Source organism: Oncorhynchus mykiss, chromosome 2, assembly GCF_057628025.1.
Source record: "Oncorhynchus mykiss isolate SJ-2025 chromosome 2, ASM5762802v1, whole genome shotgun sequence".
NCBI lineage: Eukaryota > Metazoa > Chordata > Actinopteri > Salmoniformes > Salmonidae > Oncorhynchus > Oncorhynchus mykiss.
Window position 1 is genome coordinate 63,954,433 of NC_143023.1, and position 17,994 is coordinate 63,972,426.

General features: G+C 41.3%; 1 protein-coding gene across 1 annotated transcript in view; it reads left to right on the forward strand.

The window, feature by feature from the left end:
• The window catches only part of nell2a (neural EGFL like 2a), a 107,623-nt gene that overhangs the window by 47,180 nt on the left and 42,449 nt on the right, over positions 1-17,994 (forward strand). Inside the window, exons 14-15 of the mRNA XM_021567998.3 lie at positions 10,882-11,004; positions 11,282-11,377. Of these exons, the coding sequence (XP_021423673.3) occupies positions 10,882-11,004; positions 11,282-11,377 (219 nt within the window). The remainder of the gene's footprint in view (positions 1-10,881; positions 11,005-11,281; positions 11,378-17,994) is intronic.

Here is a 17,994-nt window from a genome sequence, read left to right on the forward strand (position 1 = left end):
CTTTTTCTTGCCACTGTAGGTACAGTATGGGGTGTGGTCGTCATGATTTCTGGGAGTTGCTTACAGTGTGCGTTACGAGGCTAAGTAGATCCCTGTGTGTGCCATCTCTGAAGAGGAGGCCGCACAACACATTCCTTCTCCATCTGTAATTAAAAAAAGCAATTTGCACTAATGCACACTAACTCAGCAAGGAGGAGAGGAGGCAGAGAGAGAAGAGAAGGAAGGAGGCAGAATGCGAGGAGCTGCCTGCCTGGGTTGAGACATGCCAGAGAGAAGGGCTGGTCCTAAATGGCACCGTATTCTCTTTATAATGTGCTACTTTTTACTAGAGTACCGTAGTACCAATGGTGCCATTTGGGATGCAGAGAGAGAGGATTCAGGCCCGCTGCAGTGCTGCTTCCCTCCCCCCAGCCACCCCTCCCCGCTGAGCTTCTGGGTTTGACTGAAGCAGTAAGAGTCTAAGTCCCACCAAGACAATGCAACAACACGGCAGAGTTTTTACATTTCCTGCCTGCCATCTATCCATACCTCTGGTGAGTTTTTCCCTCGTCAATGGGAATGGGAATGAGAAGAGGATATGTTAATAGGGGGTTTGAGGCTGTCTGTGTATTTCAGAAATGTTTCAGAAGGAATAATCAGGAGAATTCTCACTCATCTTTTGTTCTCTGATTTATTCAGTGAAGAAGAGACACACCTTGCCTACTCAGTCTTTTTCCATGTGTTTTCCTTAGACACACCCGGAATTTATATTCCACTCACAGTTATATTTCTATGTATCTATGAGCCGGATGCAAATGTTATTGTCTAAGTAATATGTCTCCTCTTCTGCAACCCATTTGTTTCACCGATTTACAAGGATGATTAATACCATAGCCCAGTGGATATATTTTTGTGACTATGTATTACACATAGATTCTTATTAAAATGCCTTCAAGTCAAAATTCAGTTGTGCATTTCCCTATAAAAGCCAATTTCATGATTAAACTGAGGCGTATTCAGGGGGGCTGATGTAATGACTTTCTGCCTACTACAGTAAAGTTATTGTCGTAATCTCTCTGAGTTATTGGACTATCAGTGTACATTCACAATCATTGCCTCAGTGCATGATATAGAATCGTTCATATAGAGCTACTCTCCACCTCTTATTCCAATATTAAAAAGATGAATTATGGTTCAATTGGACTTAATTCAAAACGTGTCCGAGGACCCATATGTGTCTAAATCAAATCAAACTGACATTTGATAACGTTAGAGAACATACACAAAAGGCACTCCATCCTACAATAGATTCATGTTTAGATCCAGAGTAGGCTATCTCCCCCATTCCTGTTGTTCAGGGATATATATGAGATAGGGTTGTGCTCTAAGCTAGCCAGAGGGTTCTGTTCGTTATTAATGGCAATCAAACATCTGTTTCTGTTTGAACAAGGTCCATAGGTAATGGGCTATTCCCCAAGTGGCTTAGAAAATAAATATAGCACCAGCTCAACAAAACACTAAACTAACCATATATCTCCCACGTCCATTATAATAACTCATTTGGATGAAGTATGAGGATCTTTCTTATTCTCCATGGATTTTTAGCAATTAATAGATTGCACACTCAGCATAAATAATGTACAAGTTGCCTAACGACACCCTTATTTCTCCATAAGTGCATGTATCAATACTAGTGTAGCTATACTAGTCCGCACATTGAGAAAGAAAATATTACAGTTACACATACAGGTATAGTGAGTAAGAAAGACGACACTTGTTTAATTTAGTTACTCTACAATTTTAACAGTAATTCTGGAATAACATTTTACTACAGTGGGATGAATCAGGGTCACACAGAGTGTGTCTTGGTAGTCTTAAACAAATCTACTTTGAAAGAAAAGTATACACCTCACACACATTGTTATGGGCTTAAAAAAAAAAGAAGGCATCCGTACTGTCACATATAGAGATGAAATGTATTCAATTTTGAGCTTGAATCTGAATATTACACTGACATAGAAACACCATATTTTTGGGGTACAAAATAAATACATGTTTATTAATTATGAAATTATGAAAAATATGAATAACATTCCACCCATGAGGCCACTAGAGGGCGATTTGATCATTTGACTGCAGGAAAGGCTAAACTGCCTACAAGGCTAAACCCAGGAGATGTTCTACAGTAACAGCATAAGGTTCTGGGTTCACATGTCCCTGGGTCTTTGGAGCCAGTGGGTTGAAGTGGACATTATATTTACATAATACACCCTGCAGTGAAGGAGGTCACTATTTAAATTCCCAGCCGGCGACAGACTCACTCCGCAGCCACACTAACTTCATGTTCTTCTCCAAATGAAATATGTATTACCAAAGCCTCAACACAACCCCTTTCCTCCAAGTCCAATAGAACCATGAAAGAAAGGAGCATCCAACGTTCCCCTGCTCTTTGACTAGCATTTTACCCTTGATGTTGAAGGTCAAGATAGCCCTTCTCTCTTCCTCCCTCCCCAAAGTGCCTGGAGCGTGCCCCTCGCTCCTAAAGATTAGTGGCTTATCCATGAAAGGTGGCAGATTGGCTGTGTGCTGCGGCCTTTGAATGTTATTAGAGTGCTGCTGTCCTGAGTTGTGTGTGGAGGGGTGTGAGGGGTGTGTATGTGCCCCCACTCTAATCCTATGATAACCAGACCAGCTCTGGCCTCAAAGCTAGAAGAAAGGGAGGGAGGGAATGAGAAAAGGAGGGCGGCGGGGGGATGGAGGAAGGGCGGAGGTGGGGATCGGTGGGCAGCGAAGATTAGAGAGGATGACATCCACTGTGTGAAGTCAAAGGGCCTGGCAGAGGATTATGGGGAAATAGTGTGCCTTGGCCCCTGTCTCTCTTCCCTGTCCTTTCACGCTTTGTTCACAATCTATTCCATCTCAGATAGTGAATCTAATGATGAATTTGATACTCTCTCAAATATGGAAAACAAATGAACACTGTTTCAACACAGCCTTCACATTTAGACATGTTATTATGATGTGCCTGTCAAGGCCCCAGAATATCTACATTTTGCATAAAGATCAATGAGTCTCTCGCAGAGTTGTCCACGGGTTTGTAAGTATCTCGATTAACTGTTACATTGACTGTTTTCCCACGGCCTGATGCAGTTTTAGAGACCGTGTGTCAGTCAGTTTGTTGGACAAAGGCTGAGTAGGCTCCGGGCTGGGCTGGGCTGAGGCTCTAGTCAGCCAGCCAGCCAGTGTGCTGTAGCAGCAGGAGATGGAGAAGAGGACAGCAGCACGCTACCAAGGGATCCCTGGTGACAGCCTGTAAATAATTGATTGTTTATCTGTCTGCAGCATGAGCAGCACAAGTCAGGAAGAAAAACCTTACACAGAGACACACACACACACACACCTGGTCTGCCAATCCCTCTGTCCTGACGATTCAGAGTGATGGCACGCTGCTCTACTGGGCCCGGCAGGCATAGACAGATGTGACCTTGGGCAAATCTCCTCTCTCTTTTTACTCCCCTCTTATATTACAGTTTTATATGCTGCCTGTCTCGGTGGGGACTCAGACCAGGGATGCATCCCAAATGGCACCCTACTCCCTTTATAGTACACTCCTTTTGACCAGGGTAAATGTACAAATAGTGTGCTATATGGGGAATAGGGTGTCATTTGGGAGCCACCACAGGCAGGTTTTAATTCAGGACATCAGCAGGTGTGATACAGTGCAACAGCAGGACCAGTCTTCCTCCACGTCCTTCACTCTGTCATATATACATCATATGCTCAAAGGAGGAGCTCATCACCATGTCACTTTCAATTTGTTTGAGCCCGATACTGTTCAGGAGATGTAATGGATGGGATGATGACAATGAAATGGATGGAGCTCAGGTCTCTCCCGTGGCACGCATTCTGACTCACATCCCATCCATCCTTCTCACATACAAGACGTTCAAGTTTGAGGGTCCTGCATTTGTTGGGTTAGCTGTATAGTACAATTGTAGAAGTCTGTCGTATATGGAAACATTTAGATGAAAGGTTAGGACACAACAGTTCACCTGGCACAAGACTGAATTCAAACATTACACTTGATTTTATGTGCATTTTACATTTGCTGTATTTTTCGCTGCGTTTGTTGAAAGCAAAATATGAAAATACTCTGGCTACATTCAGTAATACGATAAGACTGTTCCTGGAGAATGTGGGGTAGGTGCAACATAGGGACTGTACGTTATTTATAATGAGGGTTACCTGGAGAAAATCGGACCTTTGAAATGAAAATGGATGGCCATCCCTTCAGTAAAATGTATTTTTACCAGAACCTCCCTGAACGCTTGAAGGAAAAAAGTGACCCTCCCCTATACCTAAAATAATAATTAAAACATAGTGGATAGAAGAGAACGTGCCCACTGTTTACCCACCTAGCACAGACCAGAGCCTTAGATATACCGTTTTAAAAACAGCTCTTCATTTTGTCAGCATTACATGGCAAAGTAAACAGAAGGTTGTGGATACGCAGACCACCCTGTCCATGGTAAGGGTGAAAATATCTCCATTATCTATCATCTTATTTGCAGCCTGAGAAAAAAAATTAGCCTTTTATGAACGCATTTCATCAAATTCTACGTAATTATCATAACTGGAGACAAGTAGAATGTTTTTTAATACCACAAAAGCACGTATTAATTTCTATACGGGCTATTGTAGTCTTAAACAAATCTACCTTGAAACAAAAGTATACAATCCTATGATAACCAGACCAGCTCAGGCCTCAAAGGGCAAAAATGGTCAGAAAAAGACACCTGTACCATGTCAGATATAGAGTTGAAATGTATAATATTTTGAGTTTGCATCCCAATATTATACTTTATAGGCTACCTGGCTACTTTGTTTACTTAGCAGCCAGATATCGGGTAGGCCTACACTGAGTGTACAAAACATTAGGAACCCCTTCCTAATATTGAGTTGCACACCCTTTGGCCCTCATAACAGCCTCAATTCGTCAGGGTATGGACCCTACAAGGTGTCAAGTGTTCCACAGTGATGCTGGCCCATGTTGACTCCATTGCTTCCCACAGTTGTGTCAAGTTTTCTGGATGTATGTTGGGTGTTGGACCATTCTCGATACACACGGAAAACTGTTGAGCGTGAAAAACCCAGCAGCGTTGCAGTTCTTGACACACATTCCTCCTTAGGCGACCTGGCTTGCTCCTGACTGATTGAGAGTTAAGTATGTTGTTTAATAGCCTTTGAAATTATTGAACGTCAGTTGATAGTGACCCGAATCACACATTACTTCTCAAGCAAAGTACATGTTTTTGTCTCCTCAGCTATAGAAGGTTGTAGCGCAGCCTCTGAATGGCAAAGAGACAAACTAATTAAATCCCACATGCGTCGGAGTCACGTCTTTCCTCTGCGTTATACGGGTTGTTTCTAGCATTGCAGACTAAAGCGTCGTCATAGATCGCTTCATATAAACCAGGTCCATTACATTTTTTCAAACTTGTAAGCTAACAAGGGGTAGCCTACGCTTTTAGACATTTTCTTTCACAAAAGCCACAATACCCTCGAAAACCCCTTCAATTTGAGCCCTGGTTTTAACGTAACACACCAAGCCCTTCACTGACATGGGAAATATTTAAGGAGTGCATGGTGACTGAAATAATTGGCTGATAAAATCTATGGATAGCAGACTGATTTTGTCTGTCAAACAGGTCGGCCCACCACTTATTTCTTGAGTAGGAAGAAATAGACTCCAGTACAAAGTGCTCTTGTTGTTAGTAGCCTAAAGTCAAATTATGAATTTTTAAATGAATTAGGCCTTATCAAATTAGCCTACTTTCAGCACCTATGTGCTGTCCATCTCCATGGCTGCCACTTCATAGCTATGTAAATTACTTGAATATAACTTATTGTGAGGTCAATAACTCTGATAAAGAGATTCATTGTGGGTACCGAAACATTGTTTTTATTCAACTCTATTATAGCACTAGCAGGCTTACCGCAGGTCCTCATCTTCGGGCGCTCCCTCTCAAACTTAATATATTTATTTTTTGGGGTGGGTGGGAAAAAGCCTTTTGTTCTGCCTAAAGAAGTGAGTCAAAGGGTTTATTTACATCAGCAAGAGCAGGGCTTATGATTGGGATAGCCTATCCATTGCAGTGTAATGTAGTGTAGTCTAGTTTTATATACACCATCCCAGCAGCGCAAAATCTCAAAGGAATGACATTTTCTTAAAAATATAACTTTGCCCTGTCCTTCTCCCCGAGCATGCTCTTCGTATAGCCCAGGTCTATAGTATAGGCTATGTATCATTTGATTGAGATCATACTAGACACACTTGATTGAGCGCCCATTGGAGAATCAGGGGTGAGGGGCAGCATCAGGCACACATGAAGATATAATGAGCAACTAATTCTCAAACACTGAGCAATATGACATGTAATCGATTACAAATTACATGACCCTCCCCTGGATAATTATTTTTTTTGTTAATGAAATACCCTCTCCATGACGGAAATTGAAAAAGCATGACCCTCTCAATTTTCCTCCAGATAACAATTATGTACATTTCAACCACTCTCTAAAATTAAAAAAATTACAAGAGTTTGAGTGAGAGGACTAACTGGTGTCTCCAAGTGGCCACACACCTCTCCAAAGTGTGCACAGTTCCTAAGTAATTTCAATGCACTGTTATGACTTAAAGAAGAGTCTTCAACTAAGTTACGTTCCCCAGTAAGAAAGCCAAAAATGTCACTCAAACAGAAGGGTGAACTAACAAAGAGTCACTGACAACAGGCAAAATGAAACAGGTGGGGTTTTAGGAGGGGTTCTGAAAGACACTAATTGGGGTGTCCACTGAAAGTTGCATAGCAACAACAACTGGGACCTAAAAGACACCCACCATGGGCACCCATCAAATTTGCCCCTAAGAGCCAAACAAAAGAAAAACCCACACCAAACTTAGAGACAGGAAGCAAACTAAAAACAGGGACCGTTAGACAAAGGAATGCTTTTCTAGCAATCAACTAGGGAGCTAAAAGACTCCACATCTTTCAAGACAACTGGAACACTGGGCCAGCCACTCTTAAATATCACCTGGGCCAGAACAGGTGAAACACCTTCCAACTAACGGGACAAGCCAGCACAGGTGTAACACATACACATTTATTTTTTCTCTTCTAGCTGTGCCGTTGAGGAACTAGAGCACACTTGTAATTGTTTTGTTTGGAACACAGCGCTGCATCTCCGACATCAGACAATTACTGTTGTTGTTTACGTAAATGCAAAAACGGTCCATTATAAATCGCAATCTGGGTCAGGTGGGCATCATTTGAAAGCCTATTCTATTTCCAACATGACTAGCTAAGTTTTAAAATATGATGTTACAGTGTTAGGCTTTGTCGTGGTTATATCGTATTTCACAAATACCGGAGCATTGCACTGGAAAATTCACAATAGCTTTCACAATGTAATTGAGGAAAACAGATCCACATTTTGGTACGCATAGGAAGGAGCCATGAGTGCATTCAGCTGCGTGTGCCCTGGCAAACTTCCATCACAATTGACAAACACAGGCTTATTCTGTTACGAACAACCCAGGGTGTGACGCCATGTCATCTTGTAACTGTACATTAAACATAACGATTGCTGATTTCTTTAGATTTTCCCATGATGTCAAGCAAAGAGGCACTGAGTTTGAAGGTAGGCCTTGAAATACATCCACAGGTACACCTCCAATTGACTCAAATGATGTCAATTTGCCTGTCAGAAGCTTTTAAAGCCCCGACATAATTGTCTGGAATTTTCCAAGCTGTTTAAAGGCACAGTCAACTTGGCGTATGTAAACTTCTGACCCACTGGAATTGTGATACGGTGAATTATAAGTGAAATAATCTGTCTGTAAACAATAGTTGGAAAAATTACTTGTGTCATGCACAAAGTAGATGTCCTAACCAACTTGCCAAAATAATAGTTTGTCAACAAGAAATTTGTGGAGTGGTTGAAAAACCTAAGTGCATGTAAACTTCCGACTTCAGCTGTATATAGGGGTACGAGTGTAAAGGGCTACAAAATAAATGAATACTGTTCTTTATTCTCATTCTTTAGTAAGATTCATGAGAGCTAGTCCGTGCGTGAGCACAGGAGAGAAAGCTGAATGTGATATTTTAGTCCCCTGCCAGGCTTAGGATGGCCCAGAAATCCACTAACACAAGTGGAAAGAGGACAAAGTGTTACCCAGAGATAAGCAATACAATGTTATGTCCCATAGGTTTTCCTCTAGTATTATTGATAGATTTGATCAACTATTTCTGGTTCTGTCATTTCACACTGCAGAGCAGACTCAATCAGGATTAGAACATTCTCTCTGCCAAAAGGAGATGGACAGTTGGACAACTAATGCCAGGTTTGCGTCCTTTGGGACCTAACTTTTTTGTGTCATTCTAGAGACTGAGTCATCTAAGTTTAGTTTTGTTCACGGAATAATGGTTCACATGAAGTTTCCAGTAGTTTTTGGAAAGTCACAATGCCAAAAAGTTTAGTAACCAACTGCCTTAAGTAGTATACAGTAAGCAAATACTTATCACGAAGAAGCAATTATAAAACCTCTGCAAAGCTCCACACAGAATAGATGTATTCCTGTGCCCGTGGTATAAAAATCTCACTGTGTGTTCATGGTCAGTTCGAGGGCATGCAGCAGAAATTGCTCGTTCAACTTTGCAATGTGAGTGAGGGAGGATAGATAGATTCCCGAGATAGGTTTGCGTGGGTGGGAGTCAGATACAGGGTTGTCTGCCTCTGTCTCCTGCTGTTAACATGTGATTGGTCTCTGGATAGAGGGGAAGTGTGAAGTTTTTGTTTTTGTCTCCAAGGTGCTGTTAAGGTGTGATTGGCCTCTACAAAATGTGACCGATCACCTCGATTCAATCTTATGTAGCCACATTTGAAATGGTGTTTTTAACATTGGATAAAAGTAGAGAATCAGAGCTAGACAATTGTATATCATACACAGCAATTGAGGAACAATGGGAAAGTAAATATACTTTGAAAGTTGATCAACTGGTAACCCCACTTTTGAGAAAATGGCCCTTGAATGTTTTGGTACACCTACTGGAAAGCTCTTCTTTGTCAACACCCATTCAGCATTGTTCACACCCTCTTAAGCCTTAGCCCCACCCATCTCTTTGGATTCACAGGTGAGGCTATGTGGTAAACACACGCTATATCAAATCAAATCTACGTTTATTTGTCACATGAACAGGATACAGAAGTTGTAAACAGTACAGTGAAGTGGTTACTTATATATTAGCAATATCAAAAACAGAAAGTATCCAGATAAAATATTTTATCATTATTAGATGACACTTACCCGACACACTTGTCTCTATTGATGGGTCATGTGAAGGAAATGCTATAACCACCCCCCAGCCACATCTACTAAGTGGATGGGTCACGAATGTCCAGACATGTACACATGTTCATGAAATATAATAGATGGCTGTAATCACCCCCAGACACACCTGACTAATTTGCTGGGTCATGTAATAATTCGGCCGAAGTGGAGTCTTTTGTTTAGACATGTCGCTAGCTAGCTAAACAATGAACCGTTATAATCCCAACTCATACTACTACCAATACAAACATTTTCATAGCTGTAGTATGAATCTGCAGGTAGCTAAAGCTAACAAACTAGGTTCAATGTTAGCTAGCTAACATTAGGCTATAACTAGCAAGGCAAATAGGTTTCTGATTTGAATAATATTACTACACAGATCATACACGTAATTTTAGCTAGCGAGCCAGCAAGCTAATGTTTGATAACCAACTAACAGTATGCTTTAACTTGCAATATAAATGACTTTCTGTCATAATTAAAAGCTTATGTCTGAAAATGTAGCTAGACTCTTACCCATATACATGGATGAATGCTTCATGGCAGACTGGCACCATTTAACTCTGTTTTGTTTCTAGGTACATCTTGTTTGGCCAGCATTGTGTCAAGTCACTCCAGTTCACACTGACCGTGGCGTGTTCAGAAAGTAACTGATCTGTTGATAGAGCCTGCTAAATTCAGGGCATCAATGTTGTTGGGAAAATTAGCTAAACTTTTGTAGTTCTCGATGTCTAACGTTATATCTTTCAAAAACGTCACGGTAGAAAGGACTGTCAACACATACTGAACAGCTCACATTACAGACAGAAACATGGAACATGGAAGACCAATCCAAACTCATCTCCTGGCATGTCCAGCCCATCCATTATCTCAGCCAATCATTGCTAGCGGGAAGGTTCCTGTCTTTTCCTGTGGCTAAACCAACTAGCCTCGTAATTTAACAATTTGAATAGTTTTTATGGATGGAATACATGTTTGTTGTTAAGGCACATGAAAGTGCACATGTTCCAGAAGGCATTTATGCCAAAATTCATTTTTATAAAATAATACATGTTTACGTTCAAATGCAGCTTCTGTGAAGTAGTGACGTGCAACATACACCTAGTTTTCTGAAACGAGTCACATAAAGAAGGCCAGGTGAAGTTTAGTTTTGGTCTTAAAGGTGCTGCTAAGGTGTGATTCACCTTTCTAAGGGGGTTTTCGTTTTGGTCTCAAAGGTGCTGTTATGGTGTGATTGACCTGTGTAAGGTGAAGTTTAGTTTGGCTCAGGTGCTGTTATGGTGTGATTGACCTGTGTAAGGTGAAGTTTAGTTTGGCTCAGGTGCTGTTATGGTGTGATTGACCTGTGTAAGGTGAAGTTTAGTTTGGCTCAGGTGCTGTTATGGTGTGATTGACCTGTGTAAGGTGAAGTTTAGTTTGGCTCAGGTGCTGTTATGGTGTGATTGACCTGTGTAAGGTGAAGTTTTGTTTTGGTCTTAAAGGTGCTGTTCTGTCTGTTTGTTTTTCTGTTCCAGAGCATGATGAGTGTGTGAGTGGACTACACAGCTGCGACCAGAATGCCCTCTGTTTCAACAAGGTGGGAGGGCACAGTTGCTCCTGTAAGCCAGGATACACTGGTAACGGCACCGTCTGCAAAGGTAAGCTCTACTGACCAGAACCACACACAGACAGATAAAGTACAGATAGTCTCTTGTAGACCATTACTAACGTCCAAAAAGTACGTCATTATTTTATCTCTCTCAATTACATTAATCATTACTAAGAAAAATGTTTAAGAACTGTAATGATATATTAAATCACATTAGTAAATGAGCCCATCAACTGTATCCAAATACATACTACAGTCCTAATTAAAATTATAATCTATCTAAGTTAATATTGAATAATGGCTGTGGGATACCTGTGGTCCTCTAGCGATGTGCGATGGCCTGTGCCAGAATGGAGGAACCTGCATCTCCCCAAACAACTGCATCTGCCAGCAAGGCTTCACAGGGAAGAGGTGTGAGACAGGTAAGACTTCCTCTCTGTCTAGTCTGCAGTCCTCTAATTAAAACACTGCATCAAGACTACACAGAATATAAAGTAGGAGGGAAGAGGTGAGCTGTGGAGTTCTTCAGATAGATTTGATTTGTATTTGAAGAAGGAATGACTCAAGATGAGACGTTGTTTGCTAAAAAAAATCTTAAGATGATACTTTCAGTGTTATCATCACTTTGGTGTCAGAATTGATTTAGTTCTCTCAATAGAACAGCCTGAGCTCGGATCCTCAGAGCCCATGATGTCATCTGCATGCTTGTTTAAAATACTTGCAATTGTCTTGTGTTCTATTGGAAGGCATTTGACTGAGACATCAAATGAGACTGATTTCCATTGTAAGTGTTGGCCCTTACTGACCGTCTTTACACACTCACTGTAAAAATGACATGTGATACACTTTAAAAAGCAAAGGTTGCTGGAGTATCCTTTAGAGGTTCTTCAAATTGAAATAAGTTATTTGAATAACCCTTTAATTTAGTTCATACAAGGGACAACCCTTACCTTAAATAGAGGACATCTTTACATTTTTCAGTCCTTTCAAATGAAAATACAAATGTTTCAGTTGGGCAGTTAGGTTCCTGCAAGAACCCCCCACCAACTTAGGAGGTTCCTCGATGAACCCCACCTCCTATTGGGTTCTTGGAAAAACCTTTTGGGGGCAATTTTCAGTGCCAAGTACCCTAAGGTTCTTTGAAGAACTTTGAGGATTTTAGAAGAAATCTTGTTGAACTCCTAATTTTTAGAGTGTATAACTAAAGTGTTACTGAGCTATTTCACTATTCACCAGCTGTTGTTTTCACAAAAAGCACCCTTCTTCAGTTTCCCCAGAACCATTATCCATAAATACATGGCTCTTACTTTCGCCATTTCGCCTGTTCATCCTCCTTTATCCCCTGTGTGGCTGGGTTCTGTTCTGTGGTGACTAATGAGCTAGTTCCTGTTCTAATGGGCCATTTGAGGATTTGAACTGCAGTTGTAGCACTATGGGAATGACTCTGTCTGCATCACACCTGATATTAATTACAATAGCACACTGACACTGATGCACTGTGCGTTATAGTGCATAATTTTTATCTTTGTCTTGGCCAAGCATTATATTTTGATTTATTAGGATCCCCAATAGCCGATGCCAGTAGCAACAGCTAGTCTTACTGGGGTCTGACACATAACGAAAAATACATTACAGACAAAAAAAGACTACGATTTACGTACATTTAAAATCATTACCATGTAGTGTGTGTATCTATCAGTTACACATACACGCCAGTACATGCACACAATAAGTAGGTCACATGGGGGAGAGTCATTGTGCCGTGAGGTGTTGCTTTATTGGTTTTTTGACACCAGGTTCTGTTCACTTGCGCTATATAAGATGGGAGTTCCATGCACTCATGGTTCTGAATAATACTGTACGTTTCCTTGAATTTGTTCTGGATCTGGGGACTGTGAAAAGACCCCTGGTGGCATGTCTGGTGTGTGTGTCAGCGGTGTGTGTAAGTTGAGTATGCAAACAATTTGGAATTTCCAAAACATTAATTTTTCTTATAAAAACAAGAAGTGACGCAACCAGTCTTTCCTCAACTATTAGCCAAGAGAGACTGGCATGCATAGTATTAATATTAGCCCTCTGATTGCAATGAAGAGCAAGACATGCAATTCTGTTCTGGGCCAGCTGCAACTTAACTAGGTCTTTCTTTGCAGCACTTGACTATATGACTGGACAATAATTAAGATAAGAGCCTGTAGGACTTGCTTTGTGGAGTGTGGTTTCAAAAAAGCAGAGCATCTCTTTATTACAGATAGACCTCTCCCCATCTTTACAACCATTGAACCTATATGATTGTTTACAATCTAAGTTAACACTAAGTAATTTAGTCTCCTCAACTTGTTCAACAGCAACACAATTTATTACCAGATTCAGCTGAGGTCTAGATCTTAGGGAATGATTTGTACCACATACAATGCTCTTAGTTTTAGAGATGTTCAGAATCATTTTATTACTGGCCACCCATTACAAAACAGACAAACTCTTTGTTAAGGATTTCAGTGACTTCATTAGCTGTGGTTGCTGATGTGTATATGGTTGAATCATCAGCATACATGGACACCAGTGCATTTTTTTATGCCAGTGGCAGGTCATTGGTAAAAATAGAAAAGAGTAGAGGGCCTAGAGAGCTGCCCTGTGGTACACCACACTTTACATGTGTGACATTAGGGAAGCTTCCATTAAAGACAACCATCTGAGTTCTATTAGATAGACAGCTCTGAATCCACGATATGGCAGAGGTTGAAAAGCCATAACACATACATTTTCTCAAATGTACATTTTCTAATTTTCTCTTTGTCCTTCTGCCCATAATTTAATTTAAAGTACTTTAAAGTTGTTTTCCATCATTCTTTATGTCATTGACCTTGACTATATAATACAGTTTATTTTTCTGTTGGTTTAGTTCAGTCACAACATTTCTCAATTCGGAGTAAGTCGGCCAGTCAGATGTGCAGCCAGACTTATTAGCCACTTCTTTTTCCCCATCTCTTTCAAATATACAGTTTTTAAATTCCTCATCAATCTATGGGGCATTAAGACAGTTCTAACAGTCAGTCTCTTAAGATGTGCATGTTTAGCAATAATTGGAAGAAGCAATTTTATAAATATTTTTAACATCTTCCACGTAAGAGTGACAGCTTTTGGAACTTTGGCTTTCCTGGAAATAGCCACTATATTGTGATCACTGCATCCAATGGGTACGGATACAGCTTTAGAACAACGTTTTACAATATTTGTAATGTTTGTAAACACCCTGTGAGTTTGATTAATAACCTGAACCAGATTACAGGCATTGTTTACAGTGAGAAGCTTCCTCTTGAGCGGACAGCTTGATGTAAACCAGTCAATATTCAGGTCCCTAAAAAAGTAGACCTCTCTGTTTACATCTCTTACAGGCATTTCACACATATTATTTTGATACTGACTGTCAGCCTTATTCTAAAATGGATTACATTTAAACAAATCCTCAGCAATCTATACACAATAACCCATAATGACAAAGCAAAAAACACGTTTTTAGAAATTAAAAACAGAAACAGCACACACCTGTCTATATAAGGTCCCACAGTTGAAAGTGCATGTCAGAGCAAAACCAAGCCATGAGGTCGAAGGAATTGTCCGTAGAGCTCTGCGATAGGATTGTGTCGAGGCACAGATCTGGGGAAGGGTACCAAAAAATGCAGCATTGAACTTCCCAAAGAACACAGTGGCCTCCATCATTCTTAAATGGAAGAAGTTTGGAACCAAGACTTCCTAGAGCTGGCCGCCCAGCCAAACTGAGCAATCGGGGGAAAATGGCCTTGTTCGGAGGGGGTGATCAAGAACCCGATGGTCACTCTGACAGAGCTCCTCTATGGAGATGGGAGAACCTTCCAGAAGGACAACCATCTCTGCAGCACTCCACCAATCAGGCCTTTACGGTAGAGTGGCCAGACGGGAGCCACTCCTCAGTGAAAGGCATATAACAGCCCGCTTGGAGTTTTCCAAAAGAAACCTAAAAACTCTCAGACCATGTGAAATAAGATTATCTGGTCTGGTGAAACCAAGATTTTACTCTTTAGCCTGAATACCAAGCTTCACATCTGGAGGAAACCTTGCACCATCCCTACGGTGAAGCATGGCGGTGTCAGCATCATGTTTTTCAGCGGCAGGGACTGGGAGACTTGTCAGGATTGAGGCAAAGATGAACGGAGCAAAATACAGAGAGCTCCTTAATGAAAACCTGCTCCAGAGCACTCAGGACCTCAGGACAACCAGCACTCCACCAATCAGGCCTTTACGGTAGAGTAGCCAGACGGAAGCCACTCCTCAGTGAAAGGCATATGACAGCTCGCTTGGAGTTTGCCAAAAGGCACCTAATTTTTTATTTTACCTTTATTTAACTAGGCAAGTCAGTTAAGAACAAATTATTATTTTCAATGTCGACCTAGGAACAGTGGGTTAACTGTCTTGTTCAGGGGCAGAAAGACAGATTTTGTACCTTGTCAGCTCGGGGATTCTATCTTGCAACCTTTCGGTTACTAGTCCAACGCTCTAACCACTAGGCTAAAAACTCTAAGACCATGTGAAATAAGATAATAATAAGATCTGGTCTGATGAAACCAAGTTTGAACTCTTTAGCCTGAATACCAAGGTGAAGGTTCACCTTCCAACAGGACAATGGCGCTAAGCACACAGCCAACACAACACAGGACTGGCTTCGGGACAAGTCTCTGAATGTCCTTGAGGGGCCCAGCCAGAGCCCAGACTTGAACATCTTTGGAGAGACCTGAAAATAGCTGTGCAGCGACGCTCCCCATCCAACCTGACAGAGCTTGAAAGGATCTGCAGAGAAGAATGGGAGAAACTCTCCAAATACATGTGTGACAAGCTTGTAGCGTCATACCCAAGAAGACTCAAGGCTGTAATCGCTGCCATAAGTGCTTCAACAAAGTACTGAGTAAAGGGTCTGAATACTTAAATAAATGTGATTTTTCAGTTTTTATTTTTAATAAATTAGCAAAATTTCAAAAAAACTATTTTTGCTTTGGCATTGTGGGGCATTATGTATAGATTGATGAGTGAAAAAAAAGCTGTAACTTAACAAAATGTAGAAAAAGTCAAGGGGTCTGAATACTTTCCAAAGGCACTGTATACAGTAACACCTCCCCATAAGCATTTCTGTCACTTCTATAGATGTTATATCCTTGTATTGCTACTGCTGTATCATCAAATGATTATCTCAGTGAGTCTCATAAATCGCTAATATATGAATGTTATCTGATCTTAGCAAGTTATTGATTTCATGAACCTTATTTCTAAAGCTACATACAATATGAGCTATTTTCAGCCCTTTCCTGGGTACCTTATAATAATATGCAAAAGAGCAAACAAAGTAAGATAAAAAAAGATATACATTCAGCAGTCCATTAATCAGTTGGTGTGTGTAAGTATGTGTGTGTGCTGTGGGGTTGAAGCTACGAAACCATAGGCTTGGCTCGCTCATCTCTTCAAGGCTTTTGGGAGGGATGGTGGACAATGAGCCTGTCATTGAGGATGTAGCCATGTCCCCACATGCTCAAGCAGCTTTCATTGCTGGGATAAGTTTTTTCCTCTTCTGGCTCACAGCTTCAAGATAGTCCTCATTGAGGAAGATGTACATTCCTCTCAAGTTCTTGGCTCTTTCCAGAACATCTACATTGTCCTTGAACTTCAGGACCTTGACCACTATCGTCCTGGGCCTGTCTCCTGGGACGGTGGTGGGATTTCCAGTCCTGTGTGCGCGCTCCACCTCAATCTTCCTGTGGTCCATCTTCAGTTTCTCCGAGATTATTTCCTTTACTTTGTCCTCAGACTCCATCCAGGTCTCATGTTGAGATTTCTCCGTCATCGTTATCATGGATTCACCATACAGAACTGATGTCCTCTCTCAAGGATGTACAGATGTACCGCTATGCAAACAACTCATCCTATATCTATTGATTGTATTTTGTTTTCGTAGATATTTCCATCTGCAGTGGCTTATGTGGGAGCATCATGGGAAAGGGGCTCATATAGCAGCTCCTATACCTGATCTATACAACAGATACTTTGCTTTCAGCATGTCGTACATAGGAGAATAGCTGTCAGGACAAGACAACAGTGAAAGCTAATAGAAATCAGAGGCATGACAGTTTGAGACTCTGTTTCTCAAGCTCCCAGACAGGGCAGAAACAGAGAGCTGCTGAGCTGCAGGTATTGATTGCACATAAAGGACCTTTATGAGGCGTACCATTTTACTGCCTGTCTTAAAGCAAATTACTTTTCTCAAGGTGCTGTTCTGTCCTGTTCTGTGATGCTGAGGACGGCTGAATGGAATGCTGGAAAGCTGGCTGGTGTTAGGAGCATAATAACCATGATCTCTTATCCACCTCTGCAGTGGACCAGCTCTGATGACCATGTATCCTAGTAATGATACGGTCAGAGCTCTCAACCATTTCATTACCTTCACTAGGCTGGGCGTCGCCTTCACAATTTTTTCTCTATAGAATCTGGAACAGTCTGTACTGTGGACAAGGAACAGCTGCTAAAAGGGGAAATTGTGAGATGTTCTTTTTGTTGGCACATTGAACCATTTAGAATGGAATGCTCAGAGTGTAATTAGTGACAAACAAACAGTTGTGGAGCAGAATGACTGTCAATCTAATCACAGAATGAGGGGAAACTGTGACGATGTTGTTGAGCTCAGGCCTCTGTTTATTTTGGGCTCCTATCTTCCCAACAGTTAATCATCAACGTTGATTATAATTCAAACAGTTAAGGTTTGAGAACACAAACACACTCAAAAAGATTCCCAGAGAGGGTGCCTCAGTTGACAAGGCGTTTGTCACCACTTCTGCAGCTGTCTTTCTCTTCTATCTCCAGAGCTGTGCATTTCCCCTCCGATAGTCTTTCCCGCCTTTCCACTCTGTCTCCAGCCCCGTCAGGCTTGTGACAGCTCTTGCCCTGAGTGCCCTCAACACAGAGCTGGAGACACCTCTGGAGGCCTCTAGCCACTGCTACTATACTGCAGAGACCTCACCGG